A 22,711-nucleotide genomic window follows, 5' to 3' on the forward strand; every position below is an offset into this window, starting at 1 on the left:
ACTTAGAGGATTGTCACTTTTATTGATATTTTCACAACATAGGTTTTAGCTTAATTGATTTTTTTCTCCCATTATTTGTCCGATTTCTATTTAATAATTGCCCAATCCTCCTTTCCTTGCTGGGTTGTTTGCTCTTCCTATCCAACTCTACACCTGACACACACGGGCTTTTTTTTCTCCTGTATCCTTGTATATACTAGGACGCTCCTCTCTGATGTAATATATCACAACTGTCTTAGATATCTAGGGGCTTGTGTCTTTGACTAGACCTGAGCAAGCCCTCAGGGGTGGCATTGTGTCATCTGCCATAGTCCCTTACACTTAGTAGACATTCATTCGGGGTCAGTGAGTGAATGAGTGGGTGGATGAATGAATGAATGAATGCTGTTCTGAGCAGTTTGCATACATGAAAGAGAGAGGGCTGTGCAGCCATGCAGCTCTGCATTTGAACCCGGGATGTGCTACTCCCTGGGTGTGTGGCATAGGCCAGTCACCTAACTGCTTGTTTGCGAAAACTGGACTTTCCTTGTAGGGCTCTTAACATTAGAGCCCATGTGTGAAGACAACTTAGCATTGCATTTGGCACTTAGTAGGTGCCCAATAAAAGGTAGCTCTTGAAAGACCTCTCATTTTAGCTCAAATAATAAATTATATTGATAGTATACCTAGAAAGTAACTTTTCTCTAATTCTTTGCCCATTTCTGATTTTTATAATAGTCTTCCCTCAAAGTAAAGACCATCGCATGTTCTAAGAAGGGAAAGTCTTATGGCAGAGTACTGCATTGTTTCTCCTTATATTTTGATGAAATAAAGCTTGGACATCCTTTGTCTTTTATCACCCCACTTTATGGCTTTATTAAGATATTCTAATTTTTGGGGACTGAGGTTTTTTTTTTTTTTTTAATCGAGGGAGAAAGGCAGTAATACTCAATTTTAGAAAATCTTTTCTGTGCTTGATTTTCATAAATTACATATTTTCCCCCATAATTATATCTTTTCCTTGCTTCTCTACAGAGTAAATAAACAGCCAATTCCAAGAAGATAGAAACACAGACTATTTCTTCTTTGTTATATGGTACTTGACAGTTATCTATCTCTGTGTATTTTTTGTTCATTTCCCAGGTGATTTCTACTCTATCACTACCTGGAGACAACTTTTAAGTTTACCTTAAAAAACAAAAAAGACAGTGTGACATTTTTATTACTTCACAGATTTTGGCTTTTCAAGGCCATAATTGAGAACCTGTTTATTTCCTTGACCACCATGCTTGCAATTTGTGGAAGCTGCCATGTATGTGTTGGGTGATGGATTGGTTTTATTTGCTTATTTATCAGTTAATTTATTCAGACATTCATTGACTCAACAGTTAGTGAGCTTTCTGGGATGAGGGACCATACTCTATTCACTGTTCTAAGCACAGATCCTGGCAAAGTACCCGGGAGGCGACTGAAAAGAGGAATGAAAGAATAGACCGGACAGATGAGAGTCAGCTGCACTGAGAAAGTCGTTCCAGAAAGGTTTATTTGGATGTGTGTATGAGGGGCTCTTACCTTCTGCTCACAAACAAGGGTTTGCAGAAGTATAAGACATAGAATTGGCAATCCTTTTGAGATGACGGTACAGTGCTTTATGCTATGGGAAAAGAATCTGGGATTTTGGTGAAACCAAAATATGATCCTTGAGTATTTTTTTAAAAATCTGTATTTCACGGAGTCCTTTTAAAGTAAGGCAGTATAGCCATCTTACTGGAGAAGGCATGGCTTTTGAGAGGCCGTGAAGTAGGAGTAACATTTATACAGGTTGAGAGAATTAGTAGGACCAAAGTTCAAGGGAACCTGTAAACATATAGACCTTGAGGAGTGGTGGGAGGTGAGTTGGAACAATGAGCTTTTAAAATGGGACTGAGGAACTTGAATAGACATTTCTCCAAAGAAGGTGTACAAATGGCCAGTAAGCATATAAAAAGATACTCAACATCATTAGTCATTAGGCGGATGCACATCAAAACCAAAATGAGATACCACTTCACCCCCATTAGGATGGTGATTATTAAAAAACAGACCAAAGCAAACAGGAAAAAAAAAACAAGTACTGTTGAGGATGTAGAGAGATGGGAATCCTTGTGCATTGCTGGTAGGAATGTGAAATGGTGCAGCCATTGTGGAAAATGGTATAGTGATTTCTTAAAGAGATTAGATATAGAATTATCATGTGATCTAGCAGTTCCACTTCTGGGGATATGCCCAAAGGAATTGAAAGCAGGGTCTCAAACAGATATTTGTACACCCACGTTCATAGCAGCATTATTCACAATAGCCCAAAAGTGGAAGCAACGTAAGTGCTTGTTGACAGGTGAATGGATAAACAACATGTGGTATATCCATTCAGTGGAATATTATTCAGCCTTAAAAAGGAATTAAGTTCTGATATAAGCTATAGCACAGATGAACCTTGGAAACAGTATGCTGAGGAAATAAGCTAGTCACAACAGGACAGAGATGCAATGATTCCACTTACATGAGGTATCTGGATTAGTCAAATCCATGGAGACAGAAAGTAGATGGTGGGTGCCAGGAGCTGAAGAGAGGGGAGTAGATTTTTTGTGTGTAATTTGTATAGAGTTTCAGTTTGGGAAGATGAAAAATTCTGGAAATGGATGCTGGTGATGGTTATACAACAATGTGAAAGTACTTAATGCCACAAAACCATACACTTAACGATGGTTAAAATGATAAATTTTATGTTATGAGTATTTTACCACGATACGAAAAATGTTAAATAAAATAAATGGCATTGAGGGCTTCCCTGGTGGCGCAGTGGTTGAGAGTCCGCCTGCCGATGCAGGGGACACGGGTTCGTGCCCCGGTCTGGGAAGATCCCACGTGCCGCGGAGCGGCTGGGCCTGTGAGCCATGGCCGCTGAGCCTGCGCGTCCGGAGCCTGTGCTCCGCAACGGGAGAGGCCACAGCAGTGAGAGGCCCGCGTACCGCAAAAAAAAAAAAAAATAAATAAATAAACAAATGGCGTTGAAACACATTTCACATTTCCTCCTGTTTTAAGCCGTGTCGCCTTGGGGTGCCAGGTGGTGACATCGCAGAAGGAGAAAGGAACCTACTTAGTGAGTGCATATTTGTCCCGCTACTTCGTTTTCTCACCGAGTCTTCATTAAAGTCCAGTGAGATAGGTGTTAATTGTTGTCCCCACTTAACACTTGAGAAACCGAGGCTGAGAATGGTGAGACACTATGCCCAAGGTCTCACAGAGCGTCAGGCTGAGTTTATCTGGCCTCCGTACCTGCTCTCGTCCACCGTACCAGGCTGCCTTGCCTGTCTCTGGAATTTCTGTACTCTGGCCTTCTCAGAGGAAAACCACTCTCCACCTAGGATGGCCTCTGACAGCATGCGTACACAGGTGGTTTTCTTTAGTTCTAAATAATTGTGTAGCTGTGGCTGCCTCTCTTTTGGAGAGGGGAAACCGGTCAGTGAAAGCAATGACTGAGGGCTAAATGCCGTGTCTTGCCTGGAAGGCTTATTGAAGTGTGACTCTTGAAGCGTAGGGAGGAGAGCAGGAGGACAGGTGGGCAGGCACCTGCTCTGCCGTTGGCAAGTGTGGCTTTTCTTGGCTCTTGCAGGTGGGAATGTGCTTGAGTCCCCACCTTGAACACGTGGTTTTGAGGCTCCCGTCCGGCACTGTCAGCCCCAGACAATGCTCTGAGCTCACCCTCACTCTTCCCTTTCTGGAAAAGGCTTCCACTAGGGTCATTAGTGACCAGTTCATCGCCATTAGTGTGGTGGACGCTTTCTCAGACCTTTTCACATGGATTGGCTGCAGCAATGGACATTCTGGCCCTTCTTCCCAGAGCTCTGCCCTCCTTGGGTTTCCATGACACCAGCCTATTGTCTCTTGTTGCTTGTGCTTTTGGTGTCATGTCTATGAAACCATTCCTAATCCAAGGTCATGAAGATTTCCTCCTGCGTTTTCTTCTTAGAGTTTTATCGGTAAACTTTTTATGTAAAGGACCATATAGTAAATATTTTAGCTTTGCTGGCTGCCTATGGTCTCTGTGGCGTATTCTTCTTTGGTTTTGTCCTTTGTTTTGTTTTACAACCTTTTAAAACTGTGAAAACTGTTCTCAGCTCCAGGGCATACAGAACCAGGCTGCGGGCCACATCTGGCCCTTGGGCCACAGTGTGCTGACGCCTGTTTTAGGACCTTACCGGGGAAGGCTGAGTCATTTTAGTGAGGAGTTGAGCTGGGTTTGAGATTTCCTGTTGCTATGGTTACCCTGGGTGCAGCACAGGCTCCGAATTGTGCTGGGGGAAGGGGAAGAAAGTCGGGGCTGCTGAGGTAGGTACCAGGGTTTTTTCCCATAATGGTCCTCCATCCTCAGCCCTGAGCCCTCCCTGCCCACCAGCACCTGGCCGGGGTCTCTCCACACCTTCATGCCACCCCCAGAGGCTTCTTACTGGGTGCTTGCTAGGTCTGTGCCAGGAGCAGCTGGGGCCCTCTTGCTGTCCTCGTGCTGCCTCAGTCCTAGGTCGGAGCCGTGCCCCTGGATCCTGCGTGTGGGCTCTCGGCGTTCCTGCCCTTCCCCCGGTAGCAGCCATCCTCTGCCTGGTATAGTGGTGGGCAGTGTGTATGGATGGGTCTCCTGCCTGTGTCTCTAGTGGCATTGCTGTAGGATCCTGGCCCTCCCAGCAGCGTCTGCCCTCCCCGCACTAGAACGGATATTTACCCCTGTCTTTGTGCCCTTGGCATTGGCTCCCCCTCCTCCGGAAGCTCAAGGTTTTGCTTTAGAGGAGAGAAGGGTCTGGATGGGGTTGGGATGGGGGTAGGGGATTGGAGCTGGGGTTTCTGTTTCTTGTTCTTCCTATGGTGGCTCCTGACCCCTTCTGCCAGGCCTGTACCACCAGGGAGGCTCCCCTGCACTCCTGCCCCTGCCAGTCCTTTGTGTAAGCCCGCAGGGAGGTCCTCGGAGAAGACCCGGAGTGGGTGGGAACTGTCCTTGGGTCTGGAGAGTCCTCACTATCAATAGAGCCCCGACTCAGCCTTTAGCAATTCATTAAGGTCTGAGCTGATTCCTTCCTGCCAGCTTGTATGGTGGCTGCCTCTGCCCCTGGTGAGATGTGTCCCCACCCTGTCCCTCCTGGAAGGACCTTGTTCCTCCTTGGCCTTCTGGCTATGTGGTTGCCCTGTGACCTTATCTCTGTGGGTTCAAGGAAGTGTCATGAGTTTGTAGCTTGTCAGCCTTACTCGCTGTTAGCCTGGGAGCCACGTTCTAGCTCCTTGATGGGAGTCCCTCCTCCCCCCTCAACCTGATCTGTGTGTTTAAGTGATGCTGATTGAAATGTGTTTTTCTCTCCCAAATGCTATATCCCATCACAGAGTAATTCTGGAGCTCCTTTCCATTCGTGTTTCCAGGCTGAGAATTGTAGGTGTTAGATACAGGGCATCATGGGAGGAAAGATGGTACCAGATGTCAGGTGCCAGGTGCCAGCCCTGGGTGAGAGCTGCCCGTGGTAATAACTTTACCAGTTGGGATAATCTTCAGCCTTATCTGAGTGAAGTCTGCTGCCTGGAGGAATGGCGGTCAACACAGAGGGTACTAACTTACCATTTTTTACATCTTTTTAGACCCTGGAAGCTATCCTGAATTTCAAATACTCCGGAGGCCCGGGCCACATTGAAGGATATTACAGGAACCTGTCGCTGGGGCTGCACGTAGAGGTTGAGCCATCTGTATTCTTCACACGAGTCAGTACGCTGCCGGCAACCAGGTAAATGCACCTCTGCTCTTTGACTGCCGCGTTCTAGAGTCTGAGGGCGCTGCGTTTGGAATTCTGACCTTGGTGTTCGTTGTGGTCCCCCTGTTCAGTGTGCTGAGTTATTTAGCCTCCCCGGGTCTTCATCAGAAAGACAGGCAGTGTAGAGCGATGCCGCTTCATTTAGATGGGAGTGCCTGGACTTCATACCTTTTACGCGCTGTAGGAATATTGTTAGTGGCGCGGTATGCTTGCTTCTGGTGGTCATCGTGCAGGACATGGCACCCGCCGTTGTCCCGAGCCTGGAACTCACTCCAGCCTGGTTCAGCTCTCCTGTTAGCAGGGGCTCAGCCGATGGCTCCCTGTCTTGGAGACTTCTGGAGGCGTCCAGCACATCTGTCTGTGTCACTTCGGGCGCCCCAGGAGGACTGTGCAGGCAGGGCCAGGCTGCCCAGCGTCTCAGCCCCATCTTTGCAGAGCTCCCAGCCATCTGGAGCGTGGGGTCATTTCTGCCCAGAGCACCCTACTTGCAAGAGGCTTTCTCTCTTGATTACTTCTCCAGGCCTAGTCTTCCTTTAAGGAGAAAGAAACCAGTTTGTCTACTTCAAACCCAGAAGTGGTCAGAGATACTAGAGGTTATTCCTCCCTTAGGTGGGAGAATGACAGTCCCTCACCCCCGAATTTGACCTGTGATGAACTGGGAGCAGTGGGGTCCAAAGCACTGGGTGGGGCTCCAGCCAAATGGAGACCCTCTGGGGTCAGATTCCTGCCCAGGTGGTGAGCCGCCCTTGGAAGGCAGGTCCTGATCACCCCTGGGCATGTCCACATTCTCACGTCCAGGGGCACGTTACATCTCGGGGTAGGATAGAGTGGGCTCGTATTACTTTTTTTTCTTTTTTAATAAATTTATTTATTTTTGGCGGCATTGGATCTTTGCCGCTGCGCGCGGGCTTTCTCAAGTTTCAGAGAGCGGGGGCTACTCTTCGTTGCGGTGCGCGGGCTTCTCATCACGGTGTCTTCTCTTGTTGCGGAGCACGGGCTCTAGGTGCGTGGGCTTCAGTAGTTGTGGCATGTGGGCTCAGTAGTTGTGGCTCACGGGCTCTAGAGCGCAGCCTCAGTAGTTGTGGCACACGGGCTTAGTTGCTCCACGGCATGTGGGATCTTTCCGGACCAGGGCTCGAACCCGTGTCCCCTGCATTGGCAGGCAGATTCTTAACCACTGTGCCACCAGGGAAGTCCCAGTATTACTTATTTTTAATGTAGTTAAGGCTATACTTACCTGTCTATCCTTGACTGTGGGGGAGAGAACATCACATGCAGCATCCCTCTCCCCTCCACCAGTGGGCTCTATAGTCCACAGAGGATAATAGAGGGATGTTACTGTCGATATAAAACTCTCTTTAGCGTGACACAGCCCCCAAAAGTAAGGGTAGTTTCAGTTCATAGGAAAGACTGTGTTCTCCCCAGCCATTGGAGAATGGCTTCAGCAAGAACTAATGTCTTTGCTTGGGCTTTTCAGCCCAAGCACATTTTGATCACATTCATCATCTATCACTTTTTCAGCCCACAGAGTAATGGTCTTTCTTGCCAACGCTTGCCTCTGTTTTGAATTTGTATAAAGCGTCAAAGCACTTGCCGGCGGGGAGCTTTGGCAAGGATGCCTGCCAGGTGCCGTTAGAGTTTTTCAGGCCCTTCCTGTGCTTTGGTCCACTCCTGGTGTGCGTTCTTTTTCATCCCCTCACCTCCTGCTGCCACTGCTCATATAAATAGGTCTTAGAAGCCGCACAGGTTGTCACTGAGTTGGATTATTTTCGCCTTATTGATATCTGGCTTCCATGTCATGGCCCCTGCAGTTCTTAATGACGGTTTAAGATGAGAAAAATGTTGCCTTGTGGTTTGGTGCAAATGTACACTCAGAAGAGTTGGTGGTTAGCTGACGTGCTGTTTGGCGCCTGGTTACCCGCCTGTTGACCTCACTTTCTTTTGGCCTACGTGTTTCTTCTCCCTGCTCTGGGGATTGAGATTTGATTTCCTCTAATCCTCCCTTTCCTTTCCTGCTAAGTCTAACTGCGCCCCAAATCCTGTGGGTTGAGCTGATGTCCCTGCATTCCACTGCACGTCTTTGCCGTCTTTCCTTGGGACTCTAGAAATACTCGTCTACTCAGTCCCCCTGCCTCTAACCCTGCTCCGGCATCGTCCTGTAGACACACATGAACGTTCCCGCGTCACCGTCCGGCTTAAAGACTTCCCCAGTGCCTGCGGGATAAAGTTCAAAGTCCCCACTCTGATATTCAAGGTACTTAAATGTTTGATCTAGGCGTTCCTCTTCAGCTGTTTGTCCCCAGTCCCTCCGCACTTCATGTGAAAGACACTTTGCTTCTCACCATCACCAGGACGTGTCAGGACAGCTTACTCCAGTGTGCCTTTGCATACCTCCTTTTCTAAAACTGTTCTTTTTCTTAAACTATCATTCCTTCACTTAACCTTTTGGAAGATGTCTGTTTGCCATTGATATATGTTATGTTTTTATAAAATTTTCCTGACCATGACTAGGCAGAGTGGGGGTCCTTCTGTGGGTTCCCCTGTACATTCTTTGTATGTCTAATAAAGCACTTAGCAGACTGTAAACCTTTAAACCGACACCTCCAATGTTTTGGGCGCTATGTGAAGCACCCACTGGGATCAGAGGTGGACAGAGAACACAGTCCTTGTGTTTTATCAGCCTGGTAAAAGCTCATCAGGCAGAGATAATACCAGACGGAAACTCGGATCTACATTAAGGAATGATGAATCCCGGAAATAAAGTGAGCAGGTTAGGTATGAGATTTTTTATCCTCGCTTTTTGATTTCTTTAAAAGACTGCTGACTGTCTAAGAAAGAAATAATAGCATTTAATTTTGTAGTGCGTGTCATATAAAGAAGTAGAATATGTAAAAAAAAAAAAGTCACACAAATGGAAAAAGAGGGAGAAATGGACATTTTTATATGCAAAATGTTATATTATTTGAAGTGAGAATGTGATGTTAGAGACCCACGTTGTAAAGCCTTGAGCACTGACTTAAGGTATGGATGGTATACCAGGAGAGATAAAACAGAACACTAAAAAATAACCCCCCAAAGGGGGAAAGAGGTGGCAAGAAAGGAGAAGAAAAGAACATCTAGTTAAATAGAAACAAATAGCAGTGTGGTAGATTTAAACCCACTGTACCAAGAATTACGTTAAATGTAACTGAACTAAATGCTACATTTAAAATCTTTGCCCCCCGGAGTTACAGAGATACTTTGCCACTTTTTCTTTGAGGAGGTTTATAGTTAAAGTTTTTCCCAGAATCTGTCTCAAATGAAGTTTTGTGCATGATGTGACGTATGGATGAAAGACTTAAACAGTTGGGGAGAGATACCATGTTTATTGATTGGAAGTGTCAGTTACTGCTAGGACACCAGTTTCCCCAAATTTGATTATAAATTCAATGCAATCCCAATTAAAATCCCAACAGGACTTTTTTTTTGGGGGGGGGTGGAAGTTGACAAGCTGTTTTTAAAACTATTTCACAGTGGAACAGATTATTGCCAATGGAATAGGCATATGACTTGACAAAAAAACAAAGTTGGAGGACTTAAGCTATACGACTTTAAGACTTAACATAAAGTTACAGTAATCAAGAGAGAATGCTATTGTTGTAAAGATAGAGAGATCAACGGACCATAATAAGATGGTCCAGAAATAGACTCACTCATGTATGATCAATTGATCATGTGACCAGCAAGGTATGAAAACAATTTTATGTGGAATGAAAATCTTTCCAACAAATGATGATGGAAGAACTGGATATATATGTGGTGGGAAAAAGCGTGGAAATTGTCATACTGTATAAAAATACAAGAGCCAACTCTCTGTGTTTTCTATAAGAAACTCACATTAAATATGCACAGTTTAAAAGCAAAAAGATGGGGGGGAAAAGGCATGCCATGTTAACAGTAATCATAAGAAAGATGGCATGGATATATTATCAAATAAGTAGACTTTCAGGAGACAAAGAGAGAGAGTGAGCAGATAATTTGTAATGACGGAAGGGTCAAGTCATCAAGAGTACCCGACAATCCTAAATGCAAATGCACTTAGAAACATAACTTCAAAATAAAACCGACATCTGAAGGGAGAGGTGGAAAACAGATAATTATAGTTGGATATTTCAGCACTCGTCTCTCAGTTTTTGACAGAACAAGGAAAATATAGAAAGAAACGGAAAAATATAGAAAGCTTGCACAGGACTAGTAAACAACTCCAGCTAACTGATATCTTAGAACAGTAAGTGCTAGAGGATGCTAGAGGATGCTAGAGGATGCTAGAGGATGCTAGAGGATGCTGGAGGCTGAATGGCTTAAAATCAGTGGTATAAGTGTCTATGTAAGACAAAGAAGAGCAAAATGTACCCAGAATAAACTGAAGTAAAAGAAAATAAATAATAAAGAGTGAAGTAAAAGAAAATAATAATAGTGGATAGGAATGAAATAGAAAATGAAAAAATAGTATGTAAACTAAATGGAACCCCAAATCGATTCTTTGAAAAGATGAATGAAATTAGTAAACTGTAGCCAGGATGGTCAGAATTTTAAAAAAGAGAGTGAACACACAAATTACTAATAATGAGAATGAAAGAGGGGGGCGTGGCTAAATTCTGCAGACATTAAAAGAATAATAAGAGTGTACTGTGAGAAATCATATTCCAATGAATTTGACAACTTAAATGAAATGGAAAAAAAGTTTAAAAGACATGAATTACTAAAGTTGGTACAAGAGAAAATAGAATCCCTGAGGTAGTCATCTCAGTTGAAGAGTTTAATTTTTAGTTTTAATTAGTTAATTAGTTTTAATTCTTAATTAAAATTTTTCCATGAAGCAAAGATTTCTCAGATGGAGTGAGAAACTACTAACCCTAAAATAAAAAGTTGATAAGAGGGTTTTTATCAAAATTAAAAACTTCAGCTCATCAAAAAGCAAGCTCCATATTGGGAGAAAATATTTACAATACACTTATGCAACAAAGGTCTGTATCCAACATATACCAGGAAGTCCTAAAAATAAATACCCAAGAGACCAAAAATGGGTGGAATTTAAACTCCAGAGAACCCTTTGAAGTCAGCATTGCTGTATGGAGATGTTAAATAACTCACCCTGGTTGCACATTAATGAGAAAAAGAGATTCGATTTGAATTCTGGCCTTCTTGGCACCAAAACCCATGCTTCCTGCCACACATAGGCTGAACTGGCATTCCAGAGACCTGGGTTTCCCTTGGCCCCCTGTGTCTTTGCAAGCATCTCTGTATCTCTCGCAGCTTCAGCCCTCCTGTCCCTCACTGGAGTGATCACCGGCTCTGCTCACCTCATGGGGCGTAAGAGAATCAAATTAAACAACGGAGGGCCCAGTGTTTTCTCAAAGCCAAAGCACAATATAGATGGGAGGTGGAATTCTCATTGCTTTTTTTTAGCCATTCTCCTTCCTTCAGGGGTGTACCTAGCTTTCAGCTGACTTTTATTTAGGAGATCAATTACCATTAAAATTCACTTTTTACACCAAGCTGCCTGGTAATGTTGTTAGGGACCAGATTGAAATGGATTGGGCCATGCCGCCCTGTCTGAGTGCCTGGCCTCCCTCACCTCAGGAGCAACTTCTTTCCGGGCTGCTAGGGTAAGTGGTCCAATCTTATACATTGCTACTCTGAGCTCTGTGGAAAATACACTCCCCTGAGCAGGGTGTAAGGTGTGGGAGTTGTTACATTCTGAATAAAAATCATACAACCTGACACACCATGGCGCTTCTCCCCGGACATTTAGAAGAAAAATTCCGTTTCCCCCCGTGGAGTGGGACCGCTCCACGCCGTCGGGAGCCTCTGCTCACAGACATGTAATAAAGGCAGTTTCAATGTCGGATTTCATCACGGTTGATCCTTTTCAAGTTGCTGTGTTGATTTAAATTGGTTTTAAATTTACCAACAATTTAGAATTTTAACAAGCACAGGTTTCAGAACCCATTGTACCTGTATCCAATTTCAAATTTTGATCCTCCCACTTACTTGCCCTGTGGTCTTGAGTAAGTCGTTCCTGTTTCTTTAAGCATCATTTTTCTTCATCTTGAAATGGAGAGAACACTGATCTTGCAGGGCTGCGGTAAGGTTTAAAGAATGCATCAATACACAGAGCGTCTAATACAGTGCCTGACGCAGGTAGAAAACTGAGAAACGGCGGTTGTCAAGGGCAAGGTCAGGGACTCCCCCTCTTCCGTGTGGAAGTGACACAGGGACAGCCCAGCTGGGGACTCACGTCTGGGTGGCTGGTACGAAGACCAGGGCTGTGTTACTCAGAGGGAAGCCCTCGCCTGCCCAGCAGCTTCATCCTCTCCAGAGCCCTCACTGAGGCTGGGCTGTGAGGGGCACCCTGGGGAGGACAGAGGAGGGGATGCGGACGAGACCTGCTTCTGTGATGGGAGGGGGCTGGGTCTGCCCCAGGGCTCCCATCTCTCTGTAACCCATTCATCGAATCTCTGGTGGAAGGAGCTTAATGACTTAACGCATTTGCTTCATCCCTTCCTGCTCCTGTTGGCTTGTGTTCCCTGAAATGATGAGCACGCTTTTCATCGTCTTTCCAAGTGTTAACATAGTGTAGGTCTGCACAGGCAGGAGCTGGGACTCCACCTCCCATGGCAGGGGCAGCTGGACATGTCATTTAGGTTGACACAGCAGTTAGCACCCTCTGGTCCCCAGTGTCACCAGTTAGGAGCCGCCCAGGCGGTGAATCACCTCCCATTTTTCTGTCTCCACTCACACAGCTGTACCTTCAAGGGACCTATTTTATGTCTCAACCATACATATTATTAAAGTATTACAATCAATAATTTTAAGTGATCTGTTTTTTATTTTGAACTATTACATTATTGAATGTTATGTGTTAATGTCCATTTAAGAATGCTATCAATATTCATTATTTAAAGACAGATTTAAAGATTGTTCTACTTAACAAGTAATATACACTAATTATGTTAAGAAGTATGATTTATAAACACCAGTTAAAAAGGCCCATGTCATACTTGATTTAGGGATCGACATCGTATGTTAAAAGGTAGATTGTCTATCAACAATTGGCCAGAGTTTTTTGTGACCTTCCATTTAGAATTTTTGCATTTGGCATTTTCAAAGTTTTAATCATTATAGAGTTAATTGCAAATGATGCTACATTGAACCATGATTTCAAGTTATTTTAAAGTACTTTTCCATCCTTTTTGAATTGGGTTGTCTTCATTCCCAGAAAATGAAAAGCCAAATATGACATAGTTGTCATTTTATGTTACCTTTTTAACCTGGATTTTGAGACACAGGTGTCTTGGTGTTCATTTTTGTGCCCCTTTTAACATGTGGTCTTCATGGTTCTTTTCTCCTACCTGTGGTCCGTTATGAGTGCAAAGTAGACAGTATAACAGAGAGTAAATGATGTGTTCGTCAAGACCACGGTGGCACTGAGCGCTGCGCCCTGGTGAGGTGACGCAGTGCTGTGGCTGAGCCAGGAGCGTGTTGACCTCACCTCCATCACCCCCGGGCACTCTCGCTGCATGTACACGCAAGCTGTATGGAAACATCGTTTGCATGCCACACAATTCACCCACTTAAGCTGCACAATTTAGTGTTTCTAGTTTAGCCACAGAGTCGTTCAGCCATCGCCACCATCTAATTTTAGAATTTTTCATTGTCCCGGTTGAAGCCCTGCACCCATTAGCAGTCCCCCCTCCCCCTCCCCTACACGGCCACAAATCTACTTTCTGTCTCTAGATTTGCCTGTTCTAGATATTTCATGTGAGTGGAATCATACAAAATGCGACTGGCTTCTCTCACTTAGCATGATGTTGTCAGTGTTCACCCACAAGGAAGTATCAGTATGGCATTTCTTTTTATGCTGAAAAATATTTCACTGTGTGGATATGCTACATTTTGTTTATCCATTCATCAGTTGATGGGTTGATTCCACTTTTTGGCTGTTGGGAATAATGCTGTTATGAGCATTCACATACCAGTTTTTGCGTGGGCCAGTTTTCATTTCTCTTGGGTATATACTTAGGAGTGGAATTATCAGATCGTGTAATAACTGTTTAACCGTTTAAGGAGCTGCCTGACCATTTCCCGGCTCGGCTGCACCATCTTACATTCCCACCCAAACCTTCAAGCAGTGCTTGAAGGTTCCAATTCTGCACACCCTTGCCGATGCTTGTTATCCTATATGTCTTTTGGATTCTAGCCATTCCAAATTCTTTCCTCTAAAGGGAACATTTTAAAACATTATTTTAAAACGTATTAAAAAATCAGAAACAGAGGCCCTTCCTGCCTTCATTAGCAGCCCCCCAAGACCCGTCAGAGGCCAGGTTGTGTGTCAGCCATCCACAGGGCACTGTTCCCACATCTCAGTCGGTCACCAGACCTGTCCTTCCCACCTCAGTAGCTCTGCATTGACTCAGGCGTGTCGCCTTTGTCCCTTGGGCCAGCCTCCCCCTCCCTTTCTTGGACAGTTGCTATAGCCTTTCGAAGTCTCTTGCTTTCGTTTTCTCTTTCCAGCTCTTTCCCCAAATAACTGCTGAAGTGTTTGTTCTGAAACACAAGCATGAGTCTGTCCCTCCTTTAGGGCCCTTCCACGAGCCCCTGTCGTCTGTAAGTCATGTTTCGGTTCCAGAGCTCGGCACACAAGGCTTTGCACAATCTGACCCAGCCTGTCTGCCTTGCCTTTTCTTGTCCCCGCCCCACGCGCCTCCTCACTCCGAGGAGACTCCTGCAAGCTCCCGGCACAGTCCGTGCTGCTCCAGCCCTGTCTGCTCCATGCTCTGCTCTGTCCGCCTGCAGTCCTGCTCTCAAGCCTTTGTTCCCTCAGCGAATGCAGGAGCCGCTTCCTTCCAGAAGCCTCCCCTGCTTGTCTCCTGTGTCTCTGTGCCACTGCCGCCCACTTGGCTTTCTCACCAGTAAGACTCAGCTTCTTCCAACCCCAGGCCTGGAGGACACCAGAGCCCTGGGTGTGACACCTCCGAGGTGCTGATCCGTTGTCCCCTGCAGAGCCAGGGGATCTGTTTCAGGTGGTCCTCCCATCACACTTTGGGAAACCCAGTTCCAATGGACAGTAAATCTACTGTCAGAGGCTTCAGTAAGATTTAGAAGCTCCGTAACCTGTGTGGCAGAGGTGAAGATGAGATGATATCCCCCGAAGAACATTCTGATTGTTTGTTCTATTATTTTTTTTGTCATTTTAGATTGAATAAGCTCCCTGGCTTTCTTAAGACTTACAAGAAAGCTCTCCATCCTGAAACTGACTACTAATTTTTCAGGGAAGAAGGCTGATTGATAACAGGCAGGCTTATGGAACTTTAAAAGACCACATGGGTTTGGCCCAAGGTGTATGTGGCCATCACTACCGGTCTGGCTGTGTCTTTACTCACTTTACCGCGCCCCTAGGATTGATGGAACAGTGATGTTTGGACCCTGCAGGGGCTGGGAGAATTCGGCCAGACTCGGGGAGAAAGAGCCCCACTTAACTTTCTGGGCATGATGCCATGGTTTTTAGACAGACTCAGACCTTGGTGTGGGAATTTCTCATAGTCACTTTTAGCTGAGTCAGTATTGAGTAATTAGCTGGGATTGCTTTGTTGGCAGGGCTGTGTGCTTTCCCTTTTGCTGCTCCACTGACTGCAACCAAGCTAATAATAATCACCACCCCTCATATTTATGTAATATTCCGCTTGTAGTTTTACAAAGCACTTTCACTTTTTTTCCCGTTGGAGCCTCCTAATAATTCCATGACATAGGCATTCTTGTCCTCGTTGGGGAAACTGAGACTCAGAGAAATGAAATGACTTACTTATTATAAGTAAGAGATATTATGTACCCATTAAGCAACAAAACTGGTGTTCTGATAAGAAATCTTCAGGCTTCGAATCGTTTCCCTTGTACCGAAGCCTTATTTGCTCAGGCTGCTTTCAGGTGGCTTCTTTCCTCTTGCTTCTGAAAGTTTAGTTTGCTTAGGATGTTTCTGGGCCTAGAGTTTTAAAAATTTATACTGCTTGGGGTTTGCTGAGCTTCCTGAATCTGTAAGTTTACGTTATTTGCCAAATGTGGGGAGTTTTCAGCCATTATTTCTTCAACAGCTGTGTGTGTGTTTTGTTAGTCTCAAACTCCTATGACATGACTTTTAGAGCCTTTCTTGTCTCATAAGATTGTTTTTATCCCGTTTTTTTCTCTCAGCTGTTTCCATTGGATAAATTATTAGTCTGTCTTCAAATGTATTAGTTTAATTCCTGTGTGGTTCAAAAAAATACTTGTGTGATTTTTACTCTTTTAAAGTTGCTAGAGGTTTTTATCATGGCCTAGAAATGGCTTATTTTGGTAAATGTTGCATACAACTTGAGAAGTATGGATACCCTACTTTTTTGGGAGGTGGAATGTTCACTAAGCAGCAGTTGGATCCAGTTGCTCAATGGTATTGTTTGTTTTATATCCTTTCTCATTTTATGTCTACTCGTTCCCTCAATTACTCAGATAATTCACTACCTGGTGAATTCTTCAGTTTTTTCTGTTCTAAAGTGTCTCTTTGCTTCCTGTTTATATCTTCTATTTCTTTGCTGAGATTTTATCTTTTCATCTGTTTCAAGTGTGTTTGCCCTTACTTTGCGGAACGTATTTAAGGTCTTTTTCTGTTAAGACTTTCATCTTGAGGTTGTTGTCTGTTGATTTTACTTTCCTTTGCACGTTGGCTTTTTCCCGGGCTCTTCCCATGCTGAGTGGTTATGGACTGCATTCTGGACATCTCGGCTACAGTGCTGTGAGGTGCTGGCGTCTTGTTTGGATCCTGTGGAGAATGCTGATATTTCTGTTCTGGTGGGTGGTCCACACCGTGGTCCCGTAGTGCCTTCTGCGGGCTGTGCTGCAGTTCTGGTTTAGAGTCTGTGGTTCTCCTTGGGTCAGTCCTGTGTGTGCCGCCCAGTGTTCTTCCTTGGAGCTCAGTTACCAAAGCCCGTGGTTTGCTCCTCAGGATCCATCCCCTCGTGCTTGCTCCACAGTGAGCCCAGGTCAGGTACCACTTTAGCAAATGGCGCTCTTCATCTCTCTCCTTTCCATAGTCGCCTCCCTTCGCTGTCTGCCCACAACAAAGCCAGGGTTTGAGTTCTTCCTCTGTGTGTCTCTGTGTGGGACTAATTGGTCAGAGGACAGAGAGGGAAATAAAGTGATGGGGACCGGCCCTGTGCTTATGGGACCTCAGTCCCTTGGGTCAGAGAGGTGGTTTCCTGGCCTCGGAGTTGTATGTGCTGTGCAGCCGCGACCCATCGTGGCACTGTCACATAGCAGTGCTGCCCAGGGGCTGGGCTGGGAGAAACGGAGGAGAAAAAAGAAAAAGCCCACAAGGCCCCCCAACACACCTTCATGGTGCCCTCTCCCATGCCTTGGACCTGGGACAGAGGCAGCTCGCGGAGCTCTGCCTGTCCCTACCTGATGGGTGCCTCCGAGCCGCCTTTTAGGACAGGTAGGACTGAGGGAAATGGAAACTCACTCTGAAGTTCAGAGAAACTTCGATTTCAGATCTCCTTCCCAAATCCACCTTCTCTAGTTTACTTTTCGAATCTTCAAATAGCTGCTCCATGCATTATATGTATGATTTACAGTTGGGTTCAGCAGGAGAGACGCAGTGGATTATCTGTACTTACGGCATCTTTTCCAGAATAGGAACTCGTCATTTTTTTTAAAACGTGAACCAATTCATGTCACTCATCTGCTTAAGACTCTAAAGATAGCTTCCCATCATACTTAGAATAAAATCCAAACTTTCTGTCACGACCTTTCCTCTGTCATTAATTTCATACCACTCTCCTCCTGGCCCGTTCTGTCCCTTGATGACACCATGCCTTAAGATTTGACCTTAACTGCTTTCTCTGGAAAGCAGTCCTCCAAGACCTTCACATGGTTGCCTTCTTGTTGTGTGGGTCTGAAATGAAATGCTATTTCATCAGAGAGGCCCTCCTTTGCCGTCACATCTGAAGTCAGTTTTTCATCTGTTTATGATTTCAGGAGATGCACTTAATTTAAAAAAAAAAAATTTGTTAGCCACGCGTCTTGTTCTCTGCCTCAAGTCCTAGCCCACGTTTTACACCAGCCATCTCTGTGGCAGCCAGATTTATGCAGGGGTAACTTGACAGCACCTCACCTCAGCTGTGCTGCGTAGTAGCTCTCGAGTTCTGGAATGTCTGAAAGCCTTCTCCGGGGCCGCAGCACAGGTGCACATGCCGCACAGTGTGGGGAGTTGGGGAATTGCCCCCCTTTTGGGGGGAGCTTGACCAGGGAGGGCGGGGGCTGGTGAAGTAATCCCCTCTCTTCTGCCTGAGGTGCACACTTCAAGGCACAGTCCATGACTCTTCAGAGGGACCAGCAGGGTGAGCGCCAGCGGTCCACATGGTAGCCAGCTCAGTAAGGCACCGTGGTACTGTGTTCTCGCCGCACCCTGTGCCCCCGCCCTGCTCCCCTCAGCATCCCCTTCCCAAACACCTGCTCCACTCCAGCCCTCTTCTCAGGCTCTGCTTTCCCGGGGGAATCCCAGCTAAGACAACATTCTAAGTGACTTTAAAAATACCTCTTATAAAACATGTCTTACGTCTTATAAGCAACATACAAAGAAAAGTCAAGGGGATGCTAATCTATCCAACCACACAGATTTGTCAAATTTTTACATTTTGCTGTTTTTGCATCTATTTTTCTAATTTAAAGAAAGAAAAATGAAACTGTTAAAACTCTGTGTGCTCCCCTGTGACCCTATTCTCTTCCTCTCTCACCAGGAGTGACTACTACCCTACGGTTGATTATTATAAGCAATACAGAGTAATTTTAAATATTTTAAACTTGATATAAATATGTAACTATCTCCTGCAGCTTGCTATTCACTCAACCTTATAAACATAAGACTTAACCTGTGGTGAGGTTTGTAGTTCTTAATTCATCTTCGCTTATATATAGGTTTCCAGTGTATGACTGTTACAGATTTATTTATCTGCTCTCCAGTTGGCTGCGCTTCATTAAAAGCAGTTCTTTGATTTTATAAATGAGGCTGCAATGCACATTTTAGGAAGGATCCTTGTGCTGAACTCTGAGAGTTGGTCCAAGATACATGCCTACAAGTTGAGTCATTAGATCAAAGGGTTCTCATCTACCACTTGGCCAGGTTGTGCCAACCTGCCCTGTGAAGGAGTTGTACCAGTTTACACCCTTAGCAGCACTGAATGAGGATTCCCATGATTCTTGCTCATCTACATCTTGGCCAACACTTGGTCTTAGAGCACATTTTAAACATTTCCAATCGGTTGGGTGGGAAGTCATCCCTGAGGGTTTTCTCTCCATTTCTCTGACTACTAGTTCTATTGAGACTCTGTTCCTATATATTGGCCATTGGATTTCCTCTGCTTTAAATTGTCCACTCTTGTTCTTTGCTCAGTTTTCCATTGGATCATTTCTTTCTTATTGATTTACAGGAGTTCTTTATTAATTCAGAATTCTAATCCTTTGTCAGGTTTATGCGTTGCAAACACCTTTTCACAGCTAGCTTTTCTTTGCTTTGACTTTAATGTTTTTCCTTGTACAAGAGTGCTTCATTTCAGTGCAGCCAAACATTTCAGTCTTTTCCGTTATATATTTTTCCAGCTTGATTGAGGTAAAATTGTATATATTTAAGGTGTACAGTGTGATACATACATTGTGAAATGGTTAACACAGTCATGTCACATTTCATTTCGTTTCACATTTCGAGCTCGTTAATGTGTCTGTGACCTCTCCTAGCTACCTTGTGAGTGCATAGTGAGAGCCCTTAAGGTCTAATCTCTTTGCCAATTTTAAGCACACAGTGCAGTATTCTTAACTACAGTCACCAGGCTGAATAGTAAATCTCCAGGATTCACTCATCCTGCGTAACTGAAACTTTGTATCCTTTGACCAACATGTCCCCCTTTCCCCCACCCCTCTACCTCTGGTTAACCACCATTCTGTGCTCTGCTGTTATGAGTTCAACTAATTGAGATTGTACGCGTAAGTGAGATCGTGCAGTATTTGTCTTTCCGTGTCTGGCTCATTTCACTTAGCATAATGTTCTCTGGGTTCATCCATGCCAGAAATGGTGGGATTTTTCTTTTTTCTCATGGCTGAATAATATTATGGTGTGTGTGTGTGTGTGAAAGGGGGAGAGAGAGAGAAGGAGAGAGAGAGAGAGAGAGACGAGTTTTTTTATTCACTCATCTGTCAATGGACACTTAGGTTGTCCCATATTTTGGCTATTATGAATAACGCTGCAGTGAATATGGGAGTGCACTTACCTCTTTGAGATACTTATTTCATTTCCTTTGGATATATACCCAGAAGTGAGATTGCTGGATCATATGGTAGTTCTATTACTAATTTTCTGAGGAAGTTATACACTGCTCTGTAATGGCTGCACCGATTTACATTCCCACAGGTGCACGAGAGCTCCCTTTTCTCCACATCCTCACCAACACTTACTGGTCTCTTTAATAGCCATTCTAACAGGTGTGAGGTGATATCTTATTGTGGTTTTGGTTTGTATTTCCACGATGATTAGTAATGTTAAGCACCTTTTCATATAGCTGTTGGCCACCTGCACGTCTTCTCTTGAGAAATGTCTATTCAGGTCTTTTGCCAACTTTTTTTTTTTTTGCGGTACGCGGGCCTCTCATTGTTGTGGCCTCTCCCGTTGCGGAGCACAGGCTCCGGACGCGCATGCTCAGTGGCCATGGCTCACGGGCCCAGCCGCTCCGCGGCATGCGGGATCTTCCCGGACCGGGGCACGAACCCCGCGTCCCCTGCATCGGCAGGCGGACTCTCAACCGCTGCGCCACCGGGGAAGCCCTGGAAACTTTTTAATTGGATGATGGTGATGATTGCTATTGCTATTGAGTTGTTTGTGTTTCTTATGTATTTTGGGTATTAACCCCTTTTGAGACCTACTGTATCCAAATATTTTTCCTCATTTTGTAAGTTGCCTTTTCACTCTGTTGATCGTTTCCTTTGCTGTGCAGAAGCTTTTAGTTTGCTACAACCCCCCTTAATCTGTGTTTGCTTTTGTTGCCGGTGCTTTTGGGGTTATTTCCAAAAAGTCATTGCCCAGACCTATGCCAAGAAGGTTTTCCCCTGTTTTCTTCTAGTAGTTTTACAGTTTCAGATCCTACATTTAAGTCTTTAATCCATTTGGAGTTGATTTTTGTATATGGTGTGCGGTAAGGGTCCAGTTTCATTCCTCTCCATGTGACTATCCATTTTATCCAACATCATTTATTGAGGAGACTGTCCTTTTCTCATTGTGCATTCTGGTGCCCTGGTTGAAGATCTCTTTATATTTTGTATGTCTTGTAACTCATTTGAGAAATCTTTCTCTCTTTCAGGTCAGAAGTTGTTCACCTGTATTTTCTTCTACAGGATTTTAAATATTGCTTTTTACATTTATCTATTCAGTCTGTTTGGAACTTATTTTTGTTTATGGTGTGATGTAGGGATATCATTTTCTTTCTATCGGCATAACCATTTGTCCAGCACTGTTTATTGAATCTCCTTCTTAATAATCAACGCTGCTACTTTGGTCATATATCCATTACCTTATTATATTCACGGATCTGCTTCTGGGCTGTTTTTTCCTTCATTGATGTGTTTATCATTGCCCCACTGCCTTCATTTTTTATAGTTTTATGACAACTCTTGATATCTAGCTGGCCAAGTCTCTTCCAAAAATTTTCCTCGTTGTTGTTTTGCATGTTCTTGGCCCTTTGATCTTAGATATAAGTTTTAGAATCAGTGTATCAAGTTTGACCAAAACCAGAACAATGTTGGGATTTTTTATTGAGTTGCATTAAATTTATATACATTTGGAAAGAAGTGAGTTATTTAAAAATACTGAGTTTTTCTATCCTTGAACATAATACATCTCTGCATTTATTCATCACCTTTAATATCATTTCATAAAACTTTAGAATTTTTTTCATAAACATCCTGCATATATTTTGTTAGATTTTTTCTAGGTACATTACTATTGTAAATATATTTTCTTAAAAATTACATTTTGTACTTGTTTTTAGTTGATATATAGGAATGCTGTTGTTATTGATTTTGTGTGTGGATGTGTGTCTTAACCCTGTATTTAGCAACCTTTTTGAACCTATTTTTCCTCATTTTACCAAATATGACTAAATTTTTTTCACTTTTAATTCCTCTTATCTCTCCTAGCCCTGTCCCCTCACGAGAGTGTGAGTTCCGTGAAAGCAGAGATCCTGCTTCTCCTGTTCACTTCCTTATCCCAAGTGCTTAGAATAGTACCTGCCACACAGCAGGTACTCGGTAGATATTTATATTTGTTACATGAATTAATAAATAAAATTAATTGTCCTAATTCTAGATAGGAAATAGTGCGTACTAGCTATATAGACGTGGCTTCACACGCACTGTTCGCTGTGCCTGGCCTGTGCCTCTCCTTTCCACCTGGCGGCCTCATCTCCTCCCTCCAACTTTACTCCAGATTCTTTCCTGCTGCTGGGCAACCCCCCCCCCCAACCCCCGCCCCCCGACCAGGCAGATGGATCTGAAGCCTTACTCTGATCTCGGTTCTTCTAGGAAGCTTTCCTGGGCTTCCCGGTACTTCAGAAAGATGGATCCAGAAAAACCAAAAACACCAAAAATAAAACCAAAAAGCAAGTAAGAATTAAAAGTAAATTATATGCTCAAACACAGATTAAAACTTAAGAGAATCATCCAAAGAGGTATGGAAAGATAACAGAGTAAATGACACGATGGTGGGCACACAGTGCTACTGCAGTTTGGGAAAGGGAATTAATTTATGAATAATAGATAGAAAGCAAAGATCCACCAGCATCTCATCCTGCCAACAA

General features: G+C 44.2%; 1 protein-coding gene across 3 annotated transcripts in view; it reads left to right on the forward strand.

The window, feature by feature from the left end:
- TRAPPC9 (trafficking protein particle complex subunit 9) overlaps nt 1-22,711 on the forward strand; it is a 510,030-nt gene that overhangs the window by 300,076 nt on the left and 187,243 nt on the right. For all 3 annotated transcript variants that reach the window (XM_089898680.1, XM_089898678.1, XM_089898679.1), the window contains one exon: nt 5,635-5,777. In XM_089898680.1, coding sequence (XP_089754806.1) covers nt 5,635-5,777 — 143 coding nt within the window. The remainder of the gene's footprint in view (nt 1-5,634; nt 5,778-22,711) is intronic.

This window comes from Delphinapterus leucas, chromosome 17 (assembly GCF_059928025.1).
Source record: "Delphinapterus leucas isolate spDelLeu-1000000601 "Yukka" chromosome 17, BTC_Dleu_Yukka2, whole genome shotgun sequence".
NCBI classification, from domain to species: domain Eukaryota; kingdom Metazoa; phylum Chordata; class Mammalia; order Artiodactyla; family Monodontidae; genus Delphinapterus; species Delphinapterus leucas.